We start from the raw sequence: 27,333 nt of genomic DNA, 5'->3' as shown, positions 1-27,333 counted from the left end.
TTTGATTCAATCCAAGCCATGTCTGGAATTCAGCATGCATCCAATCAAAGCATCAAGCCTTTTAAATCCGGCGAGGAATATCTCTATGCCATGAAAGAAGACCTGGCAGAATGGCTGGGAGATTTATACAACGTGGATATTGACGTAAATAATATTTTGGAGGTGTTGGAAACAGGTGCACTTCTGTGTGCTCACGCTAATAACGTGACCCGAGTGGCGGATGAGTTTCTGAAGAAGAGCGGAACCACTGAGATCCAACTACCCGCTTCTGGAGTCACTTTCATCAGCTCTGCACATCCAACAACATTCCTGGCCCGGGATAATGTGACGAATTTCATCAACTGGTGTCGAAAAGAGATGAGCATTTCAGGTACGTTTTATAATTTTACATGTAACGTTATATGTGACTTTTTATATTTGTTGAATTAAGAATTATCACTTTATCACATAAAAACCGCTTAATAGAAAATCACTTGTTTGCGATTCAAACTTTTACCTCTAGAGAGTGCTGTGAGCTCACTACAGTCGCAAAGCTTGTCAAGTGTTGGGCTGTTTGCTCAAATATAGTCTTTCCCAAGGTTTTACACATGAAAGTTAATAGTAAATTCGATAAATATCTTTAAAATCATGTATACTCACATGAGAGGAAGACTCCAGTCATAACAGTTAGGCTTTACCGCAGCCTTATGGAGATCACATGACCAATCGAATTCTTCTTCTTCAATATTGGGGAAAGTAATGTACTTTTACTTTTAAATGTAATGCGTTACAATATTGTGTTACTCCTAAAAAGAAACAAATTGCCTTAGTTACTTTTTATGGAAAGTAATGTGTTACGTACGTTGCTTTTTCTTGCCTGGGCTTGCTTTGTTTGTTTCTTATTAAAAACAAACAAACGTTATATTTTTGGAAAACGTAAAGGGCCTTTCACAGTGAAATGCAAATTATAAATGACAAATTATATAATATATATATGTTTAACAAGTCATTTTTGCTTAATGGTATGGTTTAATTGAATTATTAAAGGTCAGCAGCAAAGACATTGGTTAATAAAGTAACATTAAATACACCAAGTATTTTTGTGTTATTTAACATATTTAATTTTACTGTTTTTATTCACACAACAACTCTATATTTTCTCCTGATTTCTCTCAACATGGGGACAGGAGAGGGGACTTATTTGAGAGAGTAACTCAGATATTTTGTTGTAAATGTAAAAATAATATATTACTTGTTACTTGAAAAAAGTAATCTGATTATGTAACTCATGTTAATTGTAATGCGTTACCCCCAACACTGTTCTTCTTTCCATACAATTAATCTAGTCTATACTATATCTAAACAGATATTTTGCTAGTGGAATGAATTAGAATTGAATAGTGAATTTGTATAACTAGTGCAAAATGCCCGTGCAAAATCAGTTTTTGTGTGTGTTTTTAGTAATTGTTGGTTTGGTGCCCGTGAAAGAGACTGTGAACGCATTGAATTCAGGGAGCAGGCTAGGTTACTACAAATGATGGCTGTGAATAAACTATAATATTCAGAAGTAAACAGTGTAGCTGACTGAGTGTTTATGAATACCACAACCTTCTAAGTGCTAGTGCAAAATGTTGTTACAATTACACAGCAAAGGTTCAGTGACATTTTTATTTGTGCATGGTAGAAAGCACACAGTGAACTCAGAGAAAACGCTACGCTTGAGCAAACAGTTTGTGAATAGGCTACTACAAATGATGCCCGTGAAAGAGACTGTGAACACATTGAATAGGATATGTTTAGTTGGTGAATAGCATAGGCTACTATTACACAGTAGCGATAACTTTAAGCGCACCAGAATGAAATATAATATTCAGAAGTAAACAGCATAGCTGACTTACAGATTCAGTTAACATCCACAAATGAATAAGCGCGTCGATTCAGGGAGCAGTGCAAAGTGCCCGTGCAAAATCTGTTTTTGTGAGCTGATCGCCGTCAAAAAAGTTCAGGAGATATTTTTTAGTGATGGCTGATTTCAAGTTTCAATATGATAGCATTTTGAAAAAAAGTGTCATGAATTTTTTGCATTTTTGGGGAAAAATAATCCGTTTTTATAATAGATCTTTGAAAATCCAAATCTGGATTTGAATTTTTTATGTTATTATAACTTAAAGATGCTATGTGAAAGTTTGAAACAGAAAATAGTGGTTTTCATCTTGCCACTTTCTTGGTAAAGAAAACACATTTTTACTCAAATTAATCAAAATGGATTTATCACGTTCTGGAACCAAACTATAATATTCAGAAGTAAACAGTGTAGCTGACTGAGTGTTTATGTCAGAATGTTTATTTTTAAACCACAACCTTCTAAAAATGATATATTTAACGATATCTTTTGCATTTCTCATCCAAACAACGTGACAAACTTGGCACTGCACTTACTCGTGCCCGTAGCGAGACATCTGGCGAGTTTGAAATCCATCGGACTAATGGTTCGAGAGATATGCGAGTAACAGACATACACACACACACACACACACACACAGACAGACAGACACACAGACAGACAGACAGACGTTTCTGTAATTTATAGATAGATGACATCAGTAACTGAAACTTTGCTTTTGCTTGTTGTTGCATCTTACAAGTTGTCAGTAAAAGTCCAAGATATCTGTTATATAGATCAGCGCAACATAATCAAAATGCCTTTTATTTCAAAAAAAAAAAAAAATCTTATAATTCCAGTTCTGTTTTCTGTTACTGTCTTAAAACTCTACCCCTACTGCAGATGTACTGATGTTCGAGACAGACGACCTTGTCCTGCGTAAGAATGAGAAGAATTTTGTGCTGTGTCTTCTTGAGGTGGCCAGACGGGCCTCTCGTTTCGGCATGGCTTCACCGGTCCTCATTCAGCTGGAGCAGGAGATCGAGGAGGAGATTCGTGAGGAGATGGAGGACTTGCCTGCTCAGCCCAAACCACAGAGGCGCTTGATAAACATCCAGAACCTGGATGAGATGGTGCCGCAACAAAGATCAAATTCATGTTTACTGATGTGCTGAGGGCATTGGATTTTAATTAAGAATTGAATCTAAATGAAGCAATTTTTGCATAAAATGTGGATCAAAATGACATTCATTGCAGTCTTAATCTTAATAATCCCTTTAGGTGAATCTCACAAAACCTGTCAAGAACTTATTTCGTATTCCACTGCAAATTCAAATGAAATCAAAAACTGCATGATGAAAAGAAAAATAGCAACTTTAATATTTTTGCATTGTAACATGTTTGACAACAATTGAGCACAGCATAAAATTAGCAGAGTCAATTAGCAGATACTTTAATCTAAAGCTTTGTAATGTTGGTGGCTCATGGCTTGCTCCTTCCAGTGATTGAACCACCAACCTTCTAGTCACCAAGCTTTAGGCTTTAACCACTACACCACCTGATGCACGAACCCCACAGTTATCCAACTGATGTGGCATTCAAGAGGATGCCTTGGAAACTAGGACACTCAAAGGGTCAAAGCTGAACATCCATCTGTACCTATAAGATTCATGCCTCTTTTTAGCATTTAAAATGATTTGCAGGATAGGAAAAAAGGAGAACTTTGGATTAGCCTGTCATTTTGATTTGTGGGTCCTCTCCTTACTGATGTATGAAGGCTTTCAAAGTGACAGGTTACATCTGCTTAGAATACAATAACGTTTTTGTGTTTGTGTGTGTGTGTGTGCAGGTCCAGTTTCTGATTAGCCGATGCACTTGTCCATCCCAGTTCCCCATGGTGAAGGTATCAGAGGGCAAATACAGGGTTGGAGACTCCAACACTCTCATATTTGTTCGGGTATATAAAAGTTTTCTAAGCACTACTCGTATTACTGCCTGTCTATGCTGGAAAATGTTGATCTATTATAGTCATTAAAATTTGTATTTTACTGCCTCAGTAGCTTTGTTGAGCATAAATGCAAAAAGTATATGTTTTGCTGATATGACAACATGAGACATGAACATGCTCATACATTTTTATTAAGACGTGTGTGTGTGTGTGCGTGTGTGTGTGTGTGTAGATTTTGAGGAATCATGTTATGGTGCGAGTGGGCGGAGGATGGGACACCCTGGAGCACTATCTCGACAAACATGATCCCTGCCGCTGCACTTCTCTCAGTATGCTCACAAATACACACCTACAGCTACCTTCAAAAATTAGCATCAAAAATTATATAAACAGTGAAAGGTTTGTGGTAGTTGATCATTCTCAACCCAGACATTTTTGTGTGAACTATCACTTTAAGATTGCTTTGGCATTATGAAGTACATTATGAGACATTGTAGTGGGATTATGCCTTAGTGGGTTAATGTTTGTATAATCTTTACTAATATTTCATCACATCTCAACACCTTTACTGTAGTTTATTAAAATAACTTATTTAAAGTGCCCCTATTATGCTATTTTATCGACTCTTAAGTTTGTTTCGGAAGTCTTCTACAATAGGTTTACATGCATCCAAGGTCAAAAAACACTTTCATTTTCTCATAATATACATTGCAGCATCACCTCAGTATCTGAAACGGTTTGATCAAGGATTCTCTTAACCCCTTTTTTCTCTCTTCCTCTGCTCTGATTGGTCAGATGACCCAGTCTGTTGTGATTGGTCTACTGCTTACAGTGTGTGACGTAAATAAAACGCTATTATTTGGAAGTGAAAAAATGGAAGTGAACACAGAAAACAGCATCTTCTCAACCCAAGCCAAACTCTTCCAGGCCTCAGCTACAACTATCAAAGTAGATGTTGTTTGCAGGCTACCAATGAAGTCCATAGGCTGATATCATCCAAATTTGTTACAAACCTATGTAGGAAGTAAGACTGGACTTACTGACGACTCATTTCAGGCAGTTCAGAATTAGTTCTTGCTTTTAGGAGACAATGACTCCATTTGTTATGCACTTTGATCTTTGAAACTTTGCAGACCTTTTATATTCACAAACAGCGATATAGCACTCTACATGAAAGGTAATATCCAAAAAAAGCATAATGGGGGCACTTTAAGGAATTGGCTCAGTATTTCCTGGAAAACCTCTTTTATTTCTCTCTCACACATACATATCAGTCCATAAGTTGACCGCACGTCCAGCTACTCCAGTCCATGAGATCAAAGAGCGGTTGACCACACCACGACCTGATGCCCAGTGTGCTCCTCAGACCACTCTTATGCTGAGTCGAACTCAGTCCCCTCTTCAGCCAGCTGTCTGGACCCCTTCAGCCCCATACAGAGCCCAGAGAGGACGGCCCTCTCCTCCACGCTCCTCCTGTTCCCCTGACCCTGAACATCAGCCCACCCGCCGGAGAAACAGCCCCTCTCCCAACAAGTAAGTGTCCAGTTGGTTTGCTAAGTAGTACCTAAATAACTATTTAACCATTACGTTTTGATTGATTTTGAAGTTGGCATGAAATTTAAATTCACCCAATCTATTTCCTAAATGCATATTATTGATAATATTGTGAATGATCATTCGTGCATGTTTAATTTAAACGTAAGCGCGACTTTTCCAATCATATCATCTGTATATTATAACCCCTTTCTTACCATCGACTGCAAGCTCGTATTCAGATCTGCCTCTATCCAATCAACAACCGTTAAATAGATTATCCCGATTATCTGATTCACTAGTATGTACGTCACAATGCATAAGAAAAGATCTGTCGTTACTTCTGTTAAATCGATTGGATGGATTTTGTCTTCTATATACAGTATCAGTCAGAACTTGTTGGAAGGTGATTGGTCTAATTAAAAATCTTTCTCTGAGGCAGCCAAAGAGCTGGCTGACAGGAAGATAGAAATCCACTTAAACCCTTGGATTTTCACAGACACTTTACTTGTTGTCTGAGACCCAGACAATAACAGCACCCAGAGGCATAAACATGAGTTTGTGTGCAAGACATCGAGAGAGACAGAGACTGTGATATTAAAAAAACACGAAAAAAAAAAAAAAAACACACACTGAGCTTGCTCCTTCAGCTATTATATAGTCACTAAGAAACAAACTTGTTCCACTTCATCATGACATCTCATTAGTAATGTCCAAAGATGTAATTACAGAGGCTATTATCTCATATTATTATTACTCTATTACAGTAGAGTTATAGTCTCTATTATACACATTTAATGATCCCATGTTGGCTATTTAATTGTTGTAATAAAATGAGTAGAATAACAAAAGGAGAGAGCAATGGTAATTAACCTTCATCCTTTTTTCAAGAAATGAGTGCCTTGACTTTTGTGGGTTAATTACTTTTAAAAACTTTTAAAAGGTTAGTTCACTCAAAAATGAAAATTCTGTCATTAATTACCCATCCTCATGTTGTTCCAAACCTGTAAAACATTCTTTCATCTTTGGAACACAAATTAAGATATTTTTAATAAAATCTGACCCAGTTCTGTACTCTCCATTGACAGCTTCGCAACAACCACTTTGATGCTTTAACAAGTTCATAAGAGATTGAAAAACTAATATGAATTGAGCGGTTTAGTACAATTTTTCTGCAGAGACTTGATCGCTTTATATGATAAACCTATTTAATTTAGGTGTTTAATCACATTTAAACATTGATCAGCGAGGATAAACAGAAGTTCAACCGAACCTGCTTGATGCGCAAGAATAAGTCTCATTGGTTCTTGCGGTAGCTCAAACGTGCTGTGTAACAGGAGAATGAATCTCATTGGTTCTCGCCCGCCAAGCAAACATGCTTGAGCTTCCATTTACCACAACTGATGTGTGCGTTGATGAATGTTTATATGTGAATAAAAGCCTAAATTCAATCTGTTCATCATATAAAGCGATCGAGTCTCTTCAGAAAATTTTGACAAAACCACTCAATTCATATGGATTAGTTTTACGATCTCTTTATGAACTTTTTGAAGCATTAAAGTGGCAGTTGCTTAGCTGTCAATGGAGGGACTGAAATTGTTCAGATTTTATTAAAAATATCTTAATTTTGTGTTTCAAAGATGAATGAGAGTGTGAGCAACATATGGGTGAGTAAATCATGATAGAATTTCCATTTTTGGGAAAATAACTCATATCTTATCTAATATGAGGGTTTTAGAAAGTTATTTTTAATCAGTAGTCTGCAACCATAATCACTAATGACAGACTGTATCACTGTGATTATTATCTGAAATTATATTCATCCAGATTGCATTGATTTACACGTTCATTCCAATAAATCGCCAGTGTGACTGCATATAGATGCAATCTACTTAAGTGCAAAATGCAAATCACCACTCACTTACATATTATGAGTATTTGCATTCATTTACTGAATAAAAAAAAAATGTTGATAGATAACTCCAAAGGTTTTCTGTAATTTCTTTCATTGGTTATTGTTGAGTAAATCAGGTAAGCAAATGCTTAGTGTATTAGCAAATGCTGCAGTGTCTGGTCTCTTTTTCAGAATAAAAGCAGCAAAAGAAAAAGAAAAGGCTAATGACAATAACTGAATGCCAATAACAAAAACTCATTTGCATTTGCATCCTAATTAAATGTGGTCGAAATCAGTCCCAGACCACCTCAAAATGTGAAAACGCAGATAAACACATGCCAATGCCTGGTGTAAATGAGGCCATAAACTGAAAGTGGGTCTGCAAAATAGGTTGTTTTAATGTATGTCCATGAAGTGTCCATTTGAACAAATCCCTTCTGATATGATAAAATGGAGTTTGCATTACCATATGCTTAATCATGTATATTGGTGTCCCTAAATACATGATACTTTTAACAGCTGTTGAGGAACCACAGACTCACTGACCCTAACAAGGCTATGTGTGGGTGTTTTTTCTTCTTCGTTTTAGATCAAGTGAGAGACCGAGTACTCCATCTCGAGTGTACAATTGTGCTGACAGAAAAGATAGCTTGAAAACAAACTCCTCCAGTAGGACAGGCAGAAATGCAACACGGACGTCACCAACACCTCGCCTGACAAGCAGTCTTCCTCGGGCCACCCATCATCCAACCACACCACAACCTGAGATACAGCGTCCTCAAACACCTCTAGTCCTTCAGAGAAACACCAATCAGATCCAACGCCAGCAAGCGCCTGAGAAGAATCTGGGTCAAACCTGGACCAAATCGCAGTTTGTTTCCAAACTGAGACAAAATTCCACCATTGGAGTAAAAGGACGAGAGAACGAGGACAGAGTGTACCTTGTCTCTGACATGAAAGAAAGTCCAGGAAGGACCTTCCAGAGTTTTCACAGAAACACACATTTATGTTCCAAACCTCCGAACATCACTATTCATGAGCCAGAGGGCAATGGGGGTCCCAAAAAGAGCGTACATTTCATCCGCAACTTTTCTCCTTTTAAAGGTATAACAGGGGCCATCTCAGAAGCACAACACACCAGACCTAGAACACCAGCTAAGATCTCTCAAGAAGAGTCACCTGGTAAACCGAAAAATATTCTGGATTTAACTGAGAAAGGCCAACTTGAACAAAGAGCAGATAGATCAGCCAGCAAGAAGGTACAGCACTTAGCTCTACACGTGCCGAACATTGTGCAGTTTCAGAAGTCTTTAGGGGTTGAAGAGGGAGGAAGTGAGACAAGATATCTCTTCACTCCTCCTCCTCTCAGCCCTTCTCAAGAAGCCATCCTCTACAAGAGCCTAGAGGAGGAAATCTTGTGCAATCTACAGCAGCTAAGCATCGACACAGAAACCAGCACTAGCTCTGATGAGAAGCATCACGAGACTCCTAAGAATTCGAGAGAGATTCCATCTGACCACTGTAAAGCCTCACACAGATCAGCAAGTCTTGATCGGGCAACACCCGACAGTGGAAACAGGGCTTTTGATGCAGTCATGGCTGAACTCTCTGGTGGCCAAAGGAAGATGGAGAAGGTGTCAGTTGAGAAGTGGATGAACACTCTTCCTAAGGGTCTCAGAGGCAAGGTGGTGGAAGACCACACTACCGCACATCACCTTAAGGTCTCTAAACCTTGTATGACCAGTTCTTGGTCCTCATTGGCATCCAGTATGGATTCAAAGGAGACTGCTGAACTTGTTAAAGTGCCAGTTGACAACTCAAATGTTGAGACCAAAATTCCCCCTGGCAAAGTATCAAATTTAGGAACTGAGCATGTAAAAAAGCAGAGGAGTTGTTCAATCAAACAAAGAAGATCCTTAAGGAAGCCAGAGAGAGTGCCATCCATCTTCAAGCTGAAACTAAAACCCTGTGTGCGACCAAGACGTGACCACAGGTCCGACCGAAAGCCTTCAAAGATCCCAAAACCAGTTTTCTACAAAAGAACAAACTGCAAAGATGCCAACTCTCAAAACCAGAGAGGGAACGATTCCCCACATGGGCCTTTCGGCACAGACAACTCTCGAGGAAACACTTGGGCTAAACCAGAATCCCAGGTCCCAATACCGAGTGCAACAAAGTGCCAAAGAGCAAACAAGGAACCACATGGAGATCAAGATCTGGAAACCTGGGTTTAATCAACAACTCAGAAATTTGTAATTTTGGAGTTTACTGAAAATTTGACTGACAATTCAAACAAGCCATATGTTAGTCAGGAACTATTTTACTTGCTATTCAAAAGTGCATTTTTTCGGAAAGCCTTCAACATCCTTTTCAAAAAGCACAGCACTTAAAGTCACATTAACCTAAATGAGATACTTTGGTGGTTTGTTGATTGTTTATATATATATTTTTAATGTACACTACATGCATTTACTGTATAAAAAACTAATTGACAACTATAGTTTTAATGCCATAGCAATGCCATGTTGGTTCTGTCAAATATTGTAAGGGATTTTTGTTGTTTTGCTTTACTCTTTAGGGTCTAACTAATGAATTTGTCCAGTTTCGTGCAGTGAGATTTTCAAATGCATGCTTGGTGCCGCCCCTCAAGCTGGGCAATTTTCATTAGTCGACGCCAGACCATTAATCTTTTAGATTTAGGTCTGGATTTCCAGGCTACCCAAAATAAGATGTTTAATCTGTTTTTGTCCATACCATGAAAGTCAATGGGGTCCAAAACAACACTGGAGCTTACTGAATTCATTGTATAGACAAAATAACCCCAAGACTTTTTCCCAAAATATCTCCCTTTTGTGTTCCACAGAAGAAATAATGTCATACAGGTTTGGAGTGACAAAAGGGTGAGTAAATGATGACAGAATTTTCGTTTTTGGTTAAACTATGCTACATTCTGAGCTCTTTAAAATATATTTTGGGTTTGACTTTAGATTAAGGTTTTCAACGTAGATTGTCTGAATTTATATCCTTTTAAAATGAGCATTTCTCCTCAATGTCACGCTCGGGCAGTCATGGGCCTGCAGACTTGACGGATCAGATGTTATTCTTCCATACAATCAGGTGTTCAAGTGGTGAAACTTTCCCCATTTAATAAAAACTGATACACTGACATCTGAGCCATGTGAATGTTTGTCACATCATGAATGTCTGTCTGTACAGATTCGAATTTGTATATTTTTACATTTTGTAACATGCTGTAAATATGTCATGACTGTACAAGAATTTGTCCCTGTTCGCTGTTTATTCATTTCAGCTCCTCCAAGCATTCCGCTACCATTTCTTCCCTGCCGTTTCCAAGTCACCTTGTGCTTCAATGTTTTTGGCTGCAGGTTTTATAAATAACTCTTGGCATAAGTCTGGAGCTAATAATAGCTTCGTCAGAACTGCAGCCTGTCACACTACAGCAGCTGTGCTCCCTTGCAACTTTCTTCTCCTTGTTCCCTCCCTCCAAACCCCAGTCCCCTTTCATCCCCAGACTCTTGTCAGTGGAGAGGAGCGCTTTGAAGATGTCCTCTGAGGACTGTGAGAGCATGATATTCTGGAGACTCGTGATAAAAAGATTAAATTCAGCTTTTTGGAATTACACTGAATCTAATCCAATTATTGAGAATGACGTGCTTCCATTTGTCACGTTACCTGAAATTATTCTTTGATTGTTTAAGGATTAATGAACATAAGTAATCTTCACCAGCACAGGCGTTCATCAGTGAGCCACAACATCAAGCAATGCCTCACTGATTTCTATTGTACATGCTACGTATAAGTACATACAGTATAGTGCATTGTATAAAAAGTAGGGCAGATACACTTCTGAAGAACAGATACTGATGTAAGTATTGATTTTTGTACTCGTACATCACACAGAAGAGAATGCATTTTCTGTCTCCAGTGTCCATTTATTAAATGTGCTCTTTACACAGACATTTGTATTTAACATGTTTTTGATCAGACTGGGATGTGTAGAAGAAGCTGGTCTGTATATGTGCCAGAGATGTGGTTGGTTAAATTATTAAAGAAGGGAATATTTTTAGTCTTTTACTTGCCTGACACAAACATCATCCAAGCCTCTGTACGACAAAGTGGGTTCCACAATGTAAGATCATACATTTATAAACACATTTACATTTAAATGATATTTTCCTCTTGCCCTTGTGTCTACAGCATTTCAAAGTGGGAAAAATTCTCATACCTCGGCATAAATTACATTTTTGAGATAAGACACAGTATCAAGACATACCTTAAAGGGATAGTTCAAGATCTACCATTATTTACTCATCCTCAAGGCTTTCAAAAGAAGAACTTTATTAATTTACTAGTCACTCTTTTTCACGCAATTACAACGAATGGAGGCTAAAGATTTCATGCATCATGCTGTAACATACGACTTCTGCACCACTTGTTATTAACTAAAAAGAAAAAGAACGTTTCAGAACCATATGGATCCTTTTATAATACTTTTATGGTGTTTTGCGTCCATTTTGAAGCTTGAAAGCTTCAGTAACTATTCAATGTAACTGCATGGAAAAGAGCGGCCACCACATTATTAAAATTTCTCTTTTGTATTCCACATATGAAAGACAGTCAGGTTTGGCACAACACAGAGGTGAGTAAAAGATACTATTTTTGGGGGAACTATCCCTTTAAATACACGAAAGTGTCCAAAGAACAAAGACTTTTGTATAATTTGTGTTGTGTGGAATATTATAAGTGCCAGCGTACGGCACCTGAGCTGGGAAACACTTGCAGGTACAGGAAGATACTTAAGCTTAGTAGGGGTTGGGAATCGAAAATCAATCCCAATTCTGGAATCGGATACTTGTTAAAAATTAAAATTTTGATTCCGCTTATCGATTCCTGTGTGCACATTTTAACGTGGTTTTAAATCATTCAAGAAGATGCGAAAGAGAACTCAATTCGGCACTCGTGCGCTGTTTTCTTTGATGCACACATCTAGATCGCACACATAAAGCTGCCTCTCATGTAGTGCACAAATATAGTTCTCTTTTGTGTCTTCTTGCGCTTGAACGGACAAATACATACAAAATTGTCAAAATATTCTCGTAAAACACAGTCGGTTATATCTTAAGGCGAGACACAGCAGGCAAAAACATCGTTTTTTTTTTACTGGTCAATTTTGAGATTTTGGGATATTTGTCTTCAATAACATGTCTTCTTTCAGACTTGTGGTGGAAAAAAGTCCGAAATACACATTTAGGTCTTTATTTTATTACACTTTGTCTGTTTGCGTCTGTAGATTTCTCATAAATTCAACAAAAGTTGGCGTTTTAAATCATCCCGCTGCTCCGCGATCGCTGTCTGCTCCCTGTCATCACACACACCGTTAGAAAGCTTTCTCTCTCCTGTATAATGCTGTCGGATCCAAATATGGTCATTTCCTTTTTATCAGCAACCAATCGTGAAAGTAAAAGGGGGGATTTAACTCTAAATGCGCAATCTCATTGGCTGATGATAAATCTTTAAAGCCTGTTTTCTCAAAATGACTTTTCTCTCATACTCCGAAATACTCTCATACTCCAAGTCCGAAATCTCCACTTCAGTAGCACCTATATACACCAAACTTTCCAGTCTTGTACCTAGTTATATTATGAAGACATTTACAGAGGGATTTGTAAATATATTATTCCTAGCCTGATTTACATAACATTTTATTCCAAAAAACATGGCGAAAATAATTTTTTTAAGGCTATTGACAGTATTTTCTGATTTACAGGATAACAAAAGTAGATATCCATAAATCCCTCTGTAATTCTTTCCCCATCTAATATGTGAACACAATGAAAAAATAATTTTTAACCTGGCTTTATCCAATACTCAGATTTCGTTTTTTAAAATATATGCAAATTAGCGCATATTTAATTAGATATTGCCTAATTTGCATATTTAAACTTTTTACCCTATTCACCTGTAGTGTCTCACCTTAAGTGAACGTAAACAGTGTAACAGTATATTGGATCCGTGCAGCTCTTAAAGTGACAGCAGCCTAATAAACCTGCTGCGGTCTGTCTCATAAATGTTAATCTATAACAAAAGAAAAGGACTGAATAACTTTAATAAGGATCAATCTATATTTTATTTATAAAAAATAAAACTATGCTATGTATTTATTTGAGCTATTGCTAATTTGTTTATTTGTTATAATTGTATTACTGACTGTATACTTATCTTTAACATTTAGAGAAATTTCTATTAGTTAGTTGCTCTTTAGGCTGATGATTTTTGTTTATGTTATTCAGCTGAATGTTTTGCAAAAAAATACAGAATAAATACGTTTGATATCTAAATGTTTGACTGGGAATAGATAAGAACCGGAATCGATAAGCAGAATCAGAACTGAAATCGCTGAAATTCAGACAATACCTAACCCTACTCATAAGCATAGAGGAGCGTCCCATGCTCTGTCCTGGCCGGAACATAAGCAATGACAGAAAGTGTACTAATGTAACATTAAAGCTGATTTTTGTCACCTTCCACCAGCTTTTTGGCAGTTTCGATTTCTAAGATAAAAGGCAGAGATGTTGATTGTGTTCTCTCAGTCCAAAAGGAGAGACGTAAATTTGTAGGCTTAGGTAATTAAGCAACACGGACTTCCTGTTTTAAGACCACATCTGTCTGTCCATAGTTAAAATCCCAAATGTTAAGTTCCTTGGCAAGAGGGTTATCACAGCTCTTCCAGCTGCCCAAACAATCACCGAGCTTCCATCGCCTGACAGATCCCATAAATCGCTTTACAATGGCCATCGCAGAAGTCCTCACATTAGGACGCATCGCTCTCTCCTGAGCGCCCGCTGGAAACGGATGGTGGCATGGACGTGTTTGCAGCGGGCACAACCCATGCTGCGGAGAGCCTCTCCGAACAACAGTAAAACGTGCCAGTTGAACTTGGCAGAGCACTCCACGTATCCACACTTCCAGCTCTTTCGGACTAAGTCAGATACGCTGTGTCGGGGGACGACGCGGCCTCGCTGCAGATCACGCTTGTTGCCCACTATTAGAATGGGCGTCTCCCCAGAGCCCATGACTCTGTGGAAAGACACACAGACACAACCACTGTAAGCACAGAATGCAAAAACAATTCTACACAAACAAGATGGGTCAAATCTTATTATATTCCACAGACAAAAACTTTCAGTAAAAGGTGTGAAGAACATTTTCCACTACAAAGAATATTTTGTGCAATGTAATGGTTCCATGGATGGAGGTTATTTATGAAAGGTTTAATGGGGTTCGATATATAACTCTTGGATTCTTGACTCAATTTAAAAAAAAGAAGAAAAAAAGAAAGTATGCTAAAAAGGTTCTATATAAGGAGAAATGTCTTAAATGACTACGTAATACTTTCATGTTAAATGAGTTATTTAAAAAAAAATTCTAGTGATAAAGTATGTTTACGAGCTGTTTAATTCATAACATTGATTGAAATTAAAAATTAAAACAAAATTAATTAATTAAAACTAAATCCATAAAATAAACCCTAAAAGGTTCTATAAATGAAGTGACTGACAGAACCCTTTAAAGTTATAGAATCTTTTCTTCTAAGAGTGTAAAGTGCCAAAGTTTATACTACAAGGTTTAGTCATTCCAAACAGTTTTGGTTGCCACTGATTTCCTTTTTTTGAACAAAAACATTTAGCAAAATATCTTCTTTTATGTTTCACAGTAGAAAGAAAGTCACACAGGTTTGGAATGAAATGATGGCAGAATTTCTGTGAACAATGCCTTGAAAAGTGAATTAAACATTTGTATGTCAGGTCATCCTTATTTATTTCTGCAATTGCGGTTGATTGACTGAAAATTGTCTTGTAATAGTCAGTCGACTGTTTACTTGTGATGACGTTGGGAGATATCCAGATACCTTTTTTGAACTACATGCACAACATAACAGTACCATTTTGATTATCTGTTGATATTAGTGATTTTTTTTGTTTCTTTGATATTTGGATAACAAAAAAAAGTAAACAATTATGTATAATTCTATATATATGTATAATTATATACAGTATATATATAAGCTGTGACATAGACGTTTATTTATTTTTTCCCGCCTTTTTTTTTTTTTGTTAGCTAGTAGAAGTTCTGAATGGCCGGTAACTTAAAAATTTACTAGCCAAATTGGCCGATGAGTGATAATGTTATTATCTAATTGTATTAATTTTTAGCAAATACCAAAATTAATATTAATTTTTCACACTGTACATTATGTTAAAATGCTTAAATTTACTTGTTAGTTTCGTTTTTATTATTCCATTTTAATTTAGACAAAATAGAATTACATTTGAATTTAAGTGGTTATCTGAATTCTTTTGGAACATAATACTACACCCACGATAAACCTTGCATATATGGGATCTACTAAATCAGACATGGTGCCTCATGACACTTGAACCAGAATTACACCAGCGCAAACCCTCTTGGCGTTAAAAAACTACTGTCTAGGTTTACTAAAGACACGCAGTGGAAAACATCAGATGGGTATTTAACGTAGCATATAATGAACAGAACCACCCTGCTGTGATTGTATGTCTTTGTGTCAATACAATAAAGCATTTGATGAAGTGGAATGTCTTCTTCAAGAGGATCAATTTGGGCTGCATTTTCACCAGACTGATGCAACCATTTTAATCTCTACAAATGATCTTTCTGAAAGATTTGGTGTTGTCTGAAGCTCTCCGCGCATCCATCTATTCTAGATGCTTCCACGATAAAGGCCCTGTTTACACCTGGTATTAAGATGTGTTTTATTCGATCGGATCACAAGTAGACGAGGGAGACACATTTCCGTTTACATCTGGTGTTTTAATCCGTCTATTTTGTCCACTTTCAACCACTTCTGTCCTGATTTCTCCGAGAGGAGGGTCTATGGCCAGATAGATAAATGTATGGCCTTGGCTTTTTCAGATATTTGGATCTAATGGATGAAGTATGCAATTTACATATGAACACGACCGGAGACGACAGAAAAACATACGGAGACCATCAGCTTTAGTTTCTGCTCTGACAGCCGGAAGACCAGCCGAACGCTCTGAGTGTGTGTTAGAAATCAGGAATGCTGAGAGAACATTGTGCTTGGTACGTTTTTCATCTTCAACCCAAACTTGGGTCTCCAGCCGACAGAGTTTAAATCCAGTCCATCTAGTGCGCTTCCCATAATCTTTACACATTAGGTCAGTAGGCGGAGAGTAGACGGTCTTTTGTGGCTGTTTGAACACATTCGACCACATGAGCGTTTACACTACGAAAGCAATCCGATCAAATACGTTTTCGACTACCTCTGGAAGTGGTCGAAAGTGGACAAGCTCAAAAAGTTTCAGACCCCGTTTACACCTGTATTTAGTGTCGTCCACTCGTAATTCGATCAACTGAAATGCATCTTAATATCAGGTGTAAACAACCAAAGTGGCATTTCATGCATCAACAAACATATTAGTGTAAATCCATGGCAGCATCCTAAACAGCAGCATTCGAGTAGATGAAAGCCCTTTTTCCATCTTTGTAGAAAAAAAGCCTTAGTACCTTTATCAAACTAAGAGTCATTTTCAAATAAAATTGTATTGTTGTTACCTTGAAGATGAAACTAAACATTAAGCTTGTTTATCACATGTCTTCTTCTGCAGGATAGGCGTTTAAAAGATTAATAATATGCCGAAACTGGCATGTCATTTTTCCCTCATTCTTTCTTTCAAAATATAGTACCTATTGGTATTCTGTGATTGTTTTTTTTAATATCACGTATTGCTTGTTTGGAGAGAAATTAGGCCAATTGTAGATTAAGTGGTCACTTCATAGATGCAGATAATGATCTCATATCACAACACTGAAATATTAAACATCTTTAATGGGTTTTGAAAGATGTGGATGATACACAGACAAAAAAATGTATTCATTTTAACATTCCTAATAATAGATCCACCTGGTCTTATTATCCTACGCACCTATCACTTACAGGTGTGCGATGGAGTTTGTTCACTAACATTCCTAATAATGACTTCTCATGAAATTCTGTTAATCTTGAGCCGACTGTAGGTGAAGAAATCATTTAATCACGCCAGAGCATAGGAAGTATTAAAAAAACTATACTTAACCCTGTAATGTTTGACATATGAAATAATAGTTAAAGAAATCTAATATTTTGAAATGTAACAGGGTACAGGGTATGATACAGGGGAATATGAAGCTAATACTTGCGTAGCCTAGCAAAACAACAGTACAATCCAGTGAACGCACTACTACACGTGTTCTATCCCTCACATGCTTGTTGTTTTCATTCCTGTCAAATAAAAATAAAATGGCGCTACCCTGACTAAGGTCTATTAGTCAGAGAGAGGATTTTCGGGCTGTTGGTGTCTAGCAGCCTCTCGTATGTGTTGCGTGTGCAAACGGGTTCAGTGTGTGACAGGCTGTCAAGAGTCGGGCAGTTCTATCAACCTCTGGTCCTGTCTCCAACAGAGAGCACACATCCCGGAGAGCAGCTTATATGTCTCCACACTTATCTCTGTTCAAGATGACCTGCGCCTCTGACAGCTCTGAAAAAAGACAAATAGATTTCCAATTGTTTCACCTCACAGAGGCTTTCCACAGCGCTGCACCGGACTGTACTGGGAAGGAAAGCCAAAAATAGACTTCTGCTGTGGAAAATACTGCGAGTGGACAGATACAGTTCTGATGTGGAGTCATTTCAAAACTTAATCATTCAGAGCTGATCTCATGTCTGACGTGTGTCTGTGTACTGATAAGAAGATTGTGGCGTAAACACAATTAGCCCCAAACCACCTCAGACACCGTACTGTCAGTCACCGCGTAACTCTGGGTCTTGAATTGACAGAAACCACCAGCATTGTCCATCAGTCATCGTGTGTGTGACGGCTCTGGTCTCTGATCCCTGACACAATCATTTCATTCTCAAACACAGCAGAGACCCTCCGCAAACATAATTCATTTATTACCGCATTCATTCATCATTCATTCACTAACTCCATCTATTCTCTGATTCATTCATTTAGTCATTAATATTTATGTGTTTTGACTGTCAGTCTGGATTGCTGAGCTACAGTGAGGAAAATAAGTATTTGAACACCCTGCTATTTTGCAAGTTCTCCCACTTGGAAATCATGGAGGGGTCTGAAATTGTCATCGTAGGTGCATGTCCACTGTGAGAGACATAATCTAAAAAAAAAAAATCCAGAAATCACAATATATGATTTTTAAACTATTTCTTTGTATGATACAGCTGCAAATAAGTATTTGAACACCTGTCTATCAGCTAGAATTCTGACCCTCAAAGACCTGTTAGTCTGCCTTTAAAATGTCCACCTCCACTCCATTTATTATCCTAAATTAGATGCACCTGTTTGAGGTCGTTAGCTGCATAAAGACACCTGTCCACCCCATACAATCAGTAAGAATCCAACTACTAACATGGCCAAGAACAAAGAGCTGTCCAAAGACACTAGAGACAAAATTGTACACCTCCACAAGGCTGGAAAGGGCTACGGGGAAATTGCCAAGCAGCTTGGTGAAAAAAGGTCCACTGTTGGAGTTAGAAAATGGAAGAAGCTAAACATGACTGTCAATCTCCCTCGGACTGGGGCTCCATGCAAGATCTCACCTTGTGGGGTCTCAATGATCCTAAGAACGGTGAGAAATCAGCCCAGAACTACACAGGAGGAGCTGGTCAATGACCTGAAAAGAGCTGGGACCACCGTTTCCAAGGTTACTGTTGGTAATACACTAAGACGTCATGGTTTGAAATCATGCATGGCACGGAAGGTTCCCCTGCTTAAACCAGCACATGTCAAGGCCCGTCTTAAGTTTGCCAATGACCATTTGGATGATCCAGAGGAGTCATGGGAGAAAGTCATGTGGTCAGATGAGACCAAAATAGAACTTTTTGGTCATAATTCCACTAAACGTGTTTGGAGGAAGAAGAATGATGAGTACCATCCCAAGAACACCATCCCTACTGTGAAGCATGGGGGTGGTAGCATCATGCTTTGGGGGTGTTTTTCTGCACATGGGACAGGGCGACTGCACTGTATTAAGGAGAGGATGACCGGGGCCATGTATTGCGAGATTTTGGGGAACAACCTCCTTCCCTCAGTTAGAGCATTGAAGATGGGTCGAGGCTGGGTCTTCCAACATGACAATGACCCGAAGCACACAGCCAGGATAACCAAGGAGTGGCTCTGTAAGAAGCATATCAAGGTTCTGGCGTGGCCTAGCCAGTCTCCAGACCTAAACCCAATAGAGAATCTTTGGAGGGAGCTCAAACTCCGTGTTTCTCAGCGACAGCCCAGAAACCTGACTGATCTAGAGAAGATCTGTGTGGAGGAGTGGGCCAAAATCCCTCCTGCAGTGTGTGCAAACCTGGTGAAAAACTACAGGAAACGTTTGACCTCTGTAATTGCAAACAAAGGCTACTGTACCAAATATTAACATTGATTTTCTCAGGTGTTCAAATACTTATTTGCAGCTGTATCATACAAATAAATAGTTAAAAAAATCATACATTGTGATTTCTGGATTTTTTTTTTTAGATTATGTCTCTCACAGTGGACATGCACCTACAATGACAATTTCAGACCCCACCATGATTTCTAAGTGGGAGAACTTGCAAAATAGCAGGGTGTTCAAATACTTATTTTCCTCACTGTAAATCCGACATGAGTTGTGCTTCAATCTCGGACATGATCGGACTGAAAGGCAGGGACTATAACATTAACTACCATTGGGGACTAACATATGGAAGCTTGAAAGGTAATCGGGACTTTTTATAATCTCCCAGTTCTGACTTTTTCTCGCAACTACACCCACATAAAAACGTAATACCTTACATTTCTGAGAAACAAAATCAGAATTTGCGAGATTTAAATCTCAATTGTAGGTCAGAATTTCCAGATGTTGAATGCACTGAGGAAATAAGCTCTGACGAGGACAGTGATGATGGTAAAAAACATCTGCTCAAATTGAACCCTTCCAAGTACCAAAAAGTAACAACTTTATTTAATACTTTATTTTATTGTTTTGTAATTGTTACTGAAATATCAGGAGAGTTTTATACTATTACGGCAGTTAGAGATCCATCCATGTTAGATATAGATCTGAGTCGTTAAAGACCCGAGTATGTAATTGATTTGCGAAACATTCATGCATTTAAAGGGATAGTTCACCCAAAAATGAAAATTAATACATGATTTACTCACCTTCAAGTCATCCTAGGTGTATATGACAATCTTCTTTCAGACGAATACAATCGGAGTTATATAAAAAAATGTCCTGGCTCTTCCAAGCTTGATAATGGAAGTCAATGGGTATATTTTTTGTAAGTCCATCTAAGCCTATCCATCCGTGATATAAGTGCTTGAAGCGGCTCTGCTGGGGTTAATAAAGGCCTTCTGAAGTGAAGCGATGCATTCGTGTGAGAAAAATATCCATATTTAAAACTTTATCGACTAAAATAACTAGCTTCTGGCAGATGGCCGTACACAAGTCGACCTACACCAAATTATAAGGCTGGGAAGAGCCAGGACATTTTTTAATATAACTCCGACTGTATTCGTCTGAAAGAAGAATGTCATATACACCAGAAAATCAAGGGCTAATCTTTTTTTTTTTTTTTTTTAATTCTAATTTTTTTTTTTTTTTACCTTTAAGGGTTAAAAATGCTGTCTAGGTACTGAATGTTTTGGACAGCTACTGTAAATGGACACTATTAATAATGTTATCAGATCTCCATACAAACTTAATCTGAGATCAGGACAGGTGGCTATTGTTTTACCAAAGATTAATTTACTGTCTCTCTTGTAATTCGTCACTCTAACAGGCTCTGTCTTATTACAGGAACGATTGACAGCGAGCCACTTCTGTTGGTTATTAGCAGATCAGATCAGTGAATCGAACTGGCTCATCCTCCTCCTATTGTGTGTTCGAGGCTGTGAGGCAGTGTTGGGCCAAGGTGACTTAATTGTGTTCTGCCTGGATCAATAAAACATGAATGTTTGACACCGGAACTGCCTGTCTCAATGCTCAGGCCTTGACGCAAGCGAAGCATGACAGCTGACGCCATTGATTACGCTAAATCTGCCTGTGAGTGACAGGCTCAGTGCTGACGCCCTCACTGACCGTTTAAGCCAATCGGTGACTGAGCTGAATTTAAATAAAGATGGAGCATCACTGTTACTGTGTGTATTACTTTGATACACATGGCATTTTAAATCCTATTGCGTAAGAAAAATAAATGTATTAAAAGATATATTCTCTGAAAGCAAGTCAATACATGTATAATATAATATAATATAATATAATATAATATAATATAATATAATATAATATAATATAATATAATATAATATAATATAATATAATATAATATCAAGTCAAATTTATTTATATAGGGCTTTTCACAATACACATTGTTTCAAAGCAGCTTTACAGAAAATCTTGAGATTAATGTCTATAATATCTTACAAATTTATATAAAGAGCTGGATGATAATATAGTTACCAAAAAAATGGTTACCTTTTTTGATCAAGATCAGTTAATTGAGATTTGCTATATGGTATATATTAGCTTATATGAGTGTACTGTAAATAGAGCTGTGTAATAATACAGTTTTTACATTTTGAGAAAATGTAAGTTTTGACATAAACTCTAATGCTCACAATAATTGGTCTGGGATTTCTATTTCCCAATTTGCTTTGCCATGACACTTGAAAGGGACAGTAAATGCTAAAATTGAGTGTTATATAATGTTTTCTGAGCAAGATTAATGTTAAGTGGGAGATTAAGTAGTGTTTAATGTTTTGCTATGATTATTTGGAAGAGTTTCTGATATGTGTGGTTTTTGGGGTACCAATGCAATCAAAGCATTGTGTTACCATTTAGCATTTACTGAATTAGCAAGTTAAAGCTAGCCAAGTTGAGATCACATGATAATTTTAAGTTAAATGTATGAATTAGTTTACTAAAATATTTCAAATTACCATAATAGCAATTCAAATTTATGAGTACAAAATAAAAATCTGCCAGTTCTGCTTTGAATTTCTTCTTTTTTTCTCAAAAAAATTGGATATCATGTAACTGATTACATAATTATTATTATTTTTTAGTTTTGCCAACTTATTCGGATTCACAGTGCAATATAAACATCGTATTATTATACAAATATCATTTTCTTGTTTTAATGATGTTTTGTGATATTTTTACTGAACAAAAATGCTGATTATGATTAATTGTTTCTTGCATTTAACTAATTTATTAGTTCATTTTACTCCTATAAATACACCATTTGGTCTTGGATGGTTCAAGACACTGTGTGACAAATTGGTCTCACATGTCACAACATATCATTTGCACAAAAAGTCCAAGATATCCACAGAGATTGTAGTATATTGACTATAAAACTAAGTTATTTCATCAGAGCTAAAAAAAGAAGGGTATTCGTTCCCACAATAACAATCAATGATATCAAAGAGAGATAGTATGCAGCCAAAAACAACCACAATTAGGCCTCATCATCAAACCTGCTCAGGGTACGAAGCAAAAAGTTTTTGAATTGGCTTTTGAAGATGACCTTTGCAATCAGCAGATGGGAAAAGAAGGCATTTCTTTTGATTTGGATCCAAATGATGAAGAAATGGCCCAGTGTGCTGGCAGCCCATGATTACAGAAGGGTCTCGCCTTTTGAGCGTAATTACAGAACGTTGAAGAAAAAAAGGGTTGAGAAACATGCAGGAGATAAAGCAGAGCAGAAAAAACTGGGAATGGACAAAAAATAGAGATAATTCAGGTGTAAGCAGATAACATGAAGAGAGAAGGGGGCAAAGATGTAAAGGTGTGAAGGAATAAAAAGAAAATTAAGCAAATATTCCCATCACGTACCTGGTCTCTAAGATCTGCTGCCGCATGCTTTTGACATACTCAAAGCTGTCGAAACAGCAGATGTCGTAAACCAGAATGTACACATGAGCGCTCCGAATGCCTCGACAGCAAACATCTGACCATTCCTGCACAGACATAGAGCACATTATAGCAACACAAGACCTTGATCGTGTGAAACACAAAGCTCAGTTTACCCTATAAAGCCTCCTATATCATATTTGATATGCAAACTTCTAAGGCCTCTAAACTATAAACATGTACACAATCAACTACATGCCATCTGGTGTCTGATTGATAGTTTATACTTTTTTAGCAAGTAAAAGGCCTTTTAATTCTAAAAACATGCAGGTCCTTGTACATGTATCTTTTTGCTGTAAAATCTTTACTGACTTTTATAAAGTAAACATAACATATACTTTTATATTGTTCGTATAAGATGAAGTTCAAGTTTACTTGATCATCCATACATCATTATTTAGAAAATGATGTTAAAACGTGAGTATCAAATATGATACATCTAGCTTTTGAGGAACCTTTACCTCTCAATCATCATTGCATTATATGTTTGTCCCCTGCAATAAAATCTAAAGAGCTTTTATCATAAAACTAAGCATTTAAATATAATCTTACTAAGACCTATTATTGGGAGATATAGAGAGACAACTGATATTATTGTATTATATGCATTTTATGCAAAACTCACTGATTTACACTTCAATCAGAATTTAATAAATATCAGCAACTGCATCAAACTGCATATTTCTGCTTAGTTTGGGCCTCTGAATAAAATTGAGGTGTTTTTCCTCCTCAAGTATGAGCTCCATATTTTCACAATACTATATGAGCCATAAAAGCCTGATGTATATGATAGATATGAATATTTTTTTAATGGTTCACTAAACTGTTCCATTTAAATCAAATCTCTGACCTTTCAGATAAAATAATAACACTAAGCATAAACAAAACATAACATTTTCACTCTTGAACCTTGAGATTCATATTACTCATGTTCAGATGATTCATTCAGAACCTTTCTGAACTGATTAATATGAGGTAGTTATAACTGAAGGAGCCAGGAGTGTAACAGGTGATGCGGAAACAAGAGAGATAATGATCTCCCTATTCTTATTCTCTCCATTTCTTTGTGTATATCAGCCATGTGAAGAATGATAGAAGGCACACTGACGCCACATTTAGCACTTTACAAACTAATTATGTTTTATTGGAGGGTGCTTTTTCAGATAAAATCTAGTGGTTAGTCAGGATTTGGGGATAAATGCTCGCTTATGCAGTTTGAGAAAGAAAAACAGTTGTCTTTTACACCTGGTATTTAGATGAGTTTTGTTAGATCGGATCGCAAGTAGACGAGGGAGACACTTTCCCGTTTACACCTGGTCTCTTTTGTCCACTTTTAACCACTTCTGTCCTGATTTCTTCGAGGGGAGGATCTATGGGCAAACCAAACTTGGGTTTTCAGACGACAAAGTTTAAATCGAATGTGTTTTTCGACTACCTCTGGAAGTGGTTAAAAGTGGACAAGCTCAAAACGCTTTAGACCTCGTTTACACCTGTATTTAGTGTCGTCCGCTTGTGATCCGATCGGCCAAAACGCATCTTAATACCAGGTGTAAACGGCCCTAAGTAATGATAACTCAAGGTAACCTCTAGCTCTCTGACATTAAACTCCAATTGAGAATATAATTATAAATGTAAAGTTATGAAAGAATCCTCTCTTCCCATTGTCACTAATTCGAGCACTGAATCATTGTGACAGCACTGAGAAAGAACAGTGAGCTGAGACAAAAGGCCTTTTGCTGCTCAAGTGGCTCTTTTATCTTTTCAAGCTGTCTGAAATCACAAGTGTTACGCAGAACCATGAGCTCTCAGGTTACTGGTTCATTATAAACCAATCTGCAATACTAATGCTCTTACTGTGCAAAACGCAAAATCACTGAAAAGATTCTGTTTAATTGGCCCTTCATAAACCTCCATCACCCTCGGAGACTGTTGCTGATCCGAATATCTCATAATTGTATAACATGCAACTTTTATATAATGTAAATTTTGCATGGATATTACATTAATGTATGAGTAAATTAAGTGTTTCATTGCAACACATATGTATCCCTTCATAAAACTGAGGTTAACACGCCACTGGAGTCACATGGATTACTGTAATGATGTCTTTACTACCTTTCTGGGCCTTGAAAATGGTAGTTGCGTAGACTGTCAATGCCGGGACAGAAAGCTCTCAGATTTCATTAAAAAGATCTTCATATGCGTTTCAAAGTTGAACAAAAGTCTTACGGGTTAGGAACAACACGAGGGTGAGTAATTAATGACAGAATTTTTGGGTGAACTAATGCTTTAAGTGCTTTATATATTATAGAGTATTACATATACGTTATGTACTCTGATGCTGATGAGAGATGTAGACGATTGCACTAGGGTCAGAGTAACCGCCTCGTTTTCGGCATTGCCTTTATTATAGTCAATATAGACTAAAAACCTTACTGTCCATGAATAAAGTTTTTTCTTCGCTGCTTTTACGTTGCCACCAGTGTCAAAATCAAACCTACGCCCTTTGTTTGGGTATCTCAAATGTGCTTTCTCTAAATGTGCTAAACTTTGTCCAGACACAAGGTCAGGTCAGAGTCATATTTTGTGGTATGTTGGGTACCGTACCTGCAGAGAGCTGCCAGGAAAGCTGCTGATGGCTGGGTAATCTGTGATCTGAAGGTCATGCACATGACCATTGAGCACTGCGGCAGAGAGATGCACCCGCCGTGTCTTACTGGACACCGCCACCTCACTGTAGTCATTATGAAGAAAGCGCTTCACAATGGCCGTCTTGCCCACCCCCTGAGCTCCCAGCACTGCGATCCGAAACTGAGGGGACATCGCCCTGTTTCCGCCTCGCCCCCGGTGGGCCGCCCCACCCTCCCTGCTCTCGCAAACAGCTGGCCAGTGCATTCAGAGGGGCACATGGGCAGCACATAGTCCTGACTGAAGCGCAGAAAGCAGTGGTGGCCACAGCACAGTCCCATTCATAGGCCAGCAGTCCCTGCAGAAAGAGGAACAGGAGAGAGATGAAAATGACAAACAAGAGCCCAACTCAACTAAAGAGAGAATACTCATTTGATATCATTCACTTCACATAAACTGACACAAAGACACATTTAAATAACAGAATATTAATAATAATAAATGAGAAAAAAACAAAATATTATAAAAAAAAATATCAATATTCAAATCGGGCACATTATTTAATTCCACATGTGCACTTGACAAACCTTTGACAATATGCCAATATTTTTTGTAGTAATCTAAGCATCTATTGTGTTTATATATCATAATCTGATAATTCCATTAAATATCACAATGTATTTATGATATAAAGCACTAAAATGGGGTCAGGATGATTTAAATGGAGCATAGATATTAATAGAAATTGCCACATATAGGCAAAAGACACGGGCAGCAGGGGACAGGATGCATGATGCTATCCAATAGTTTACTATGAATCTTCTCAGTTTCAATCTAAGTGATAAGACTAATAATACGACACAATGCTTATGCAATGGATTCTCTGCATCCAATAGAATAAAGACACACGTGTCATTTACTTGTTCATTTACTTATATATATATATATACATACACACACAATATATATATATATATATATATATATATATATATATATATATATATATATATATATATATAAGCGCAAACCGTACTATATATATGTATATATATTTAGAACGCATGACAGTTTATCATTCTCATAAAGCTTTTTAGATTTGAAGCGCGCGACTGTCGGTCCAAGCGTATCGCGCGCACAACAGCAAGACTTACCTTATGTACAGGTGAGAAGTTGCATTCTTCGTGAGGTTCGGGCGGCTGAACACCTGCTCGATCGTTCTCTTCGCGTTCTTACTCTCTGGTCGCATTCAGGTGCAGAAGTAACCATCAAACTGTCCTGGAGGAATATCCTGTTCTTCCCGCGTCATGTAGACCTCGCGCACTGCACGGCGCGCGCATGTTTGACCGTGTTGTTAACAGACAGATAAATCAACGCTTGCGCGTAAAATCAGAGAGGCGGACCGCGTCGAGCCCTCGCGCCTCACCGGGTCAGCGTCAC

General features: G+C 37.6%; 2 protein-coding genes across 2 annotated transcripts; one reads left to right on the top strand and one right to left on the bottom strand.

Moving 5' to 3' along the window:
* Positions 1-18: 18 nt before the first annotated feature.
* gas2l2 (growth arrest specific 2 like 2) lies at positions 19-9,595 on the top strand (the record flags this gene model as incomplete). Its single annotated transcript, XM_084115901.1, has 6 exons — positions 19-370; positions 2,765-2,994; positions 3,711-3,818; positions 4,042-4,138; positions 5,084-5,342; positions 7,826-9,595. 6 exons carry the CDS (start codon positions 19-21, stop codon positions 9,468-9,470), a joined length of 2,691 nt encoding a protein of 896 aa, XP_083972027.1. The 3' UTR covers positions 9,471-9,595.
* Positions 9,596-11,168: 1,573 nt separating this feature from the next.
* Positions 11,169-27,333, bottom strand: rasl10b (RAS like family 10 member B). Its single transcript, XM_084115902.1, has 4 exons — positions 27,048-27,333; positions 25,873-26,251; positions 23,188-23,312; positions 11,169-14,334 (listed from the first exon to the last, which is right to left on the bottom strand). Exons 2-4 carry the CDS (start codon positions 26,158-26,160, stop codon positions 14,064-14,066), a joined length of 684 nt encoding a protein of 227 aa, XP_083972028.1. The 5' UTR covers positions 26,161-26,251; positions 27,048-27,333; the 3' UTR covers positions 11,169-14,063.

Source organism: Abramis brama (assembly GCF_963993115.1).
Source record: "Abramis brama genome assembly, chromosome: 5".
NCBI lineage: Eukaryota > Metazoa > Chordata > Actinopteri > Cypriniformes > Leuciscidae > Abramis > Abramis brama.
Note: the sequence above shows the minus strand (reverse complement) of the source record. Positions and strands in the feature narration are given on the sequence as shown.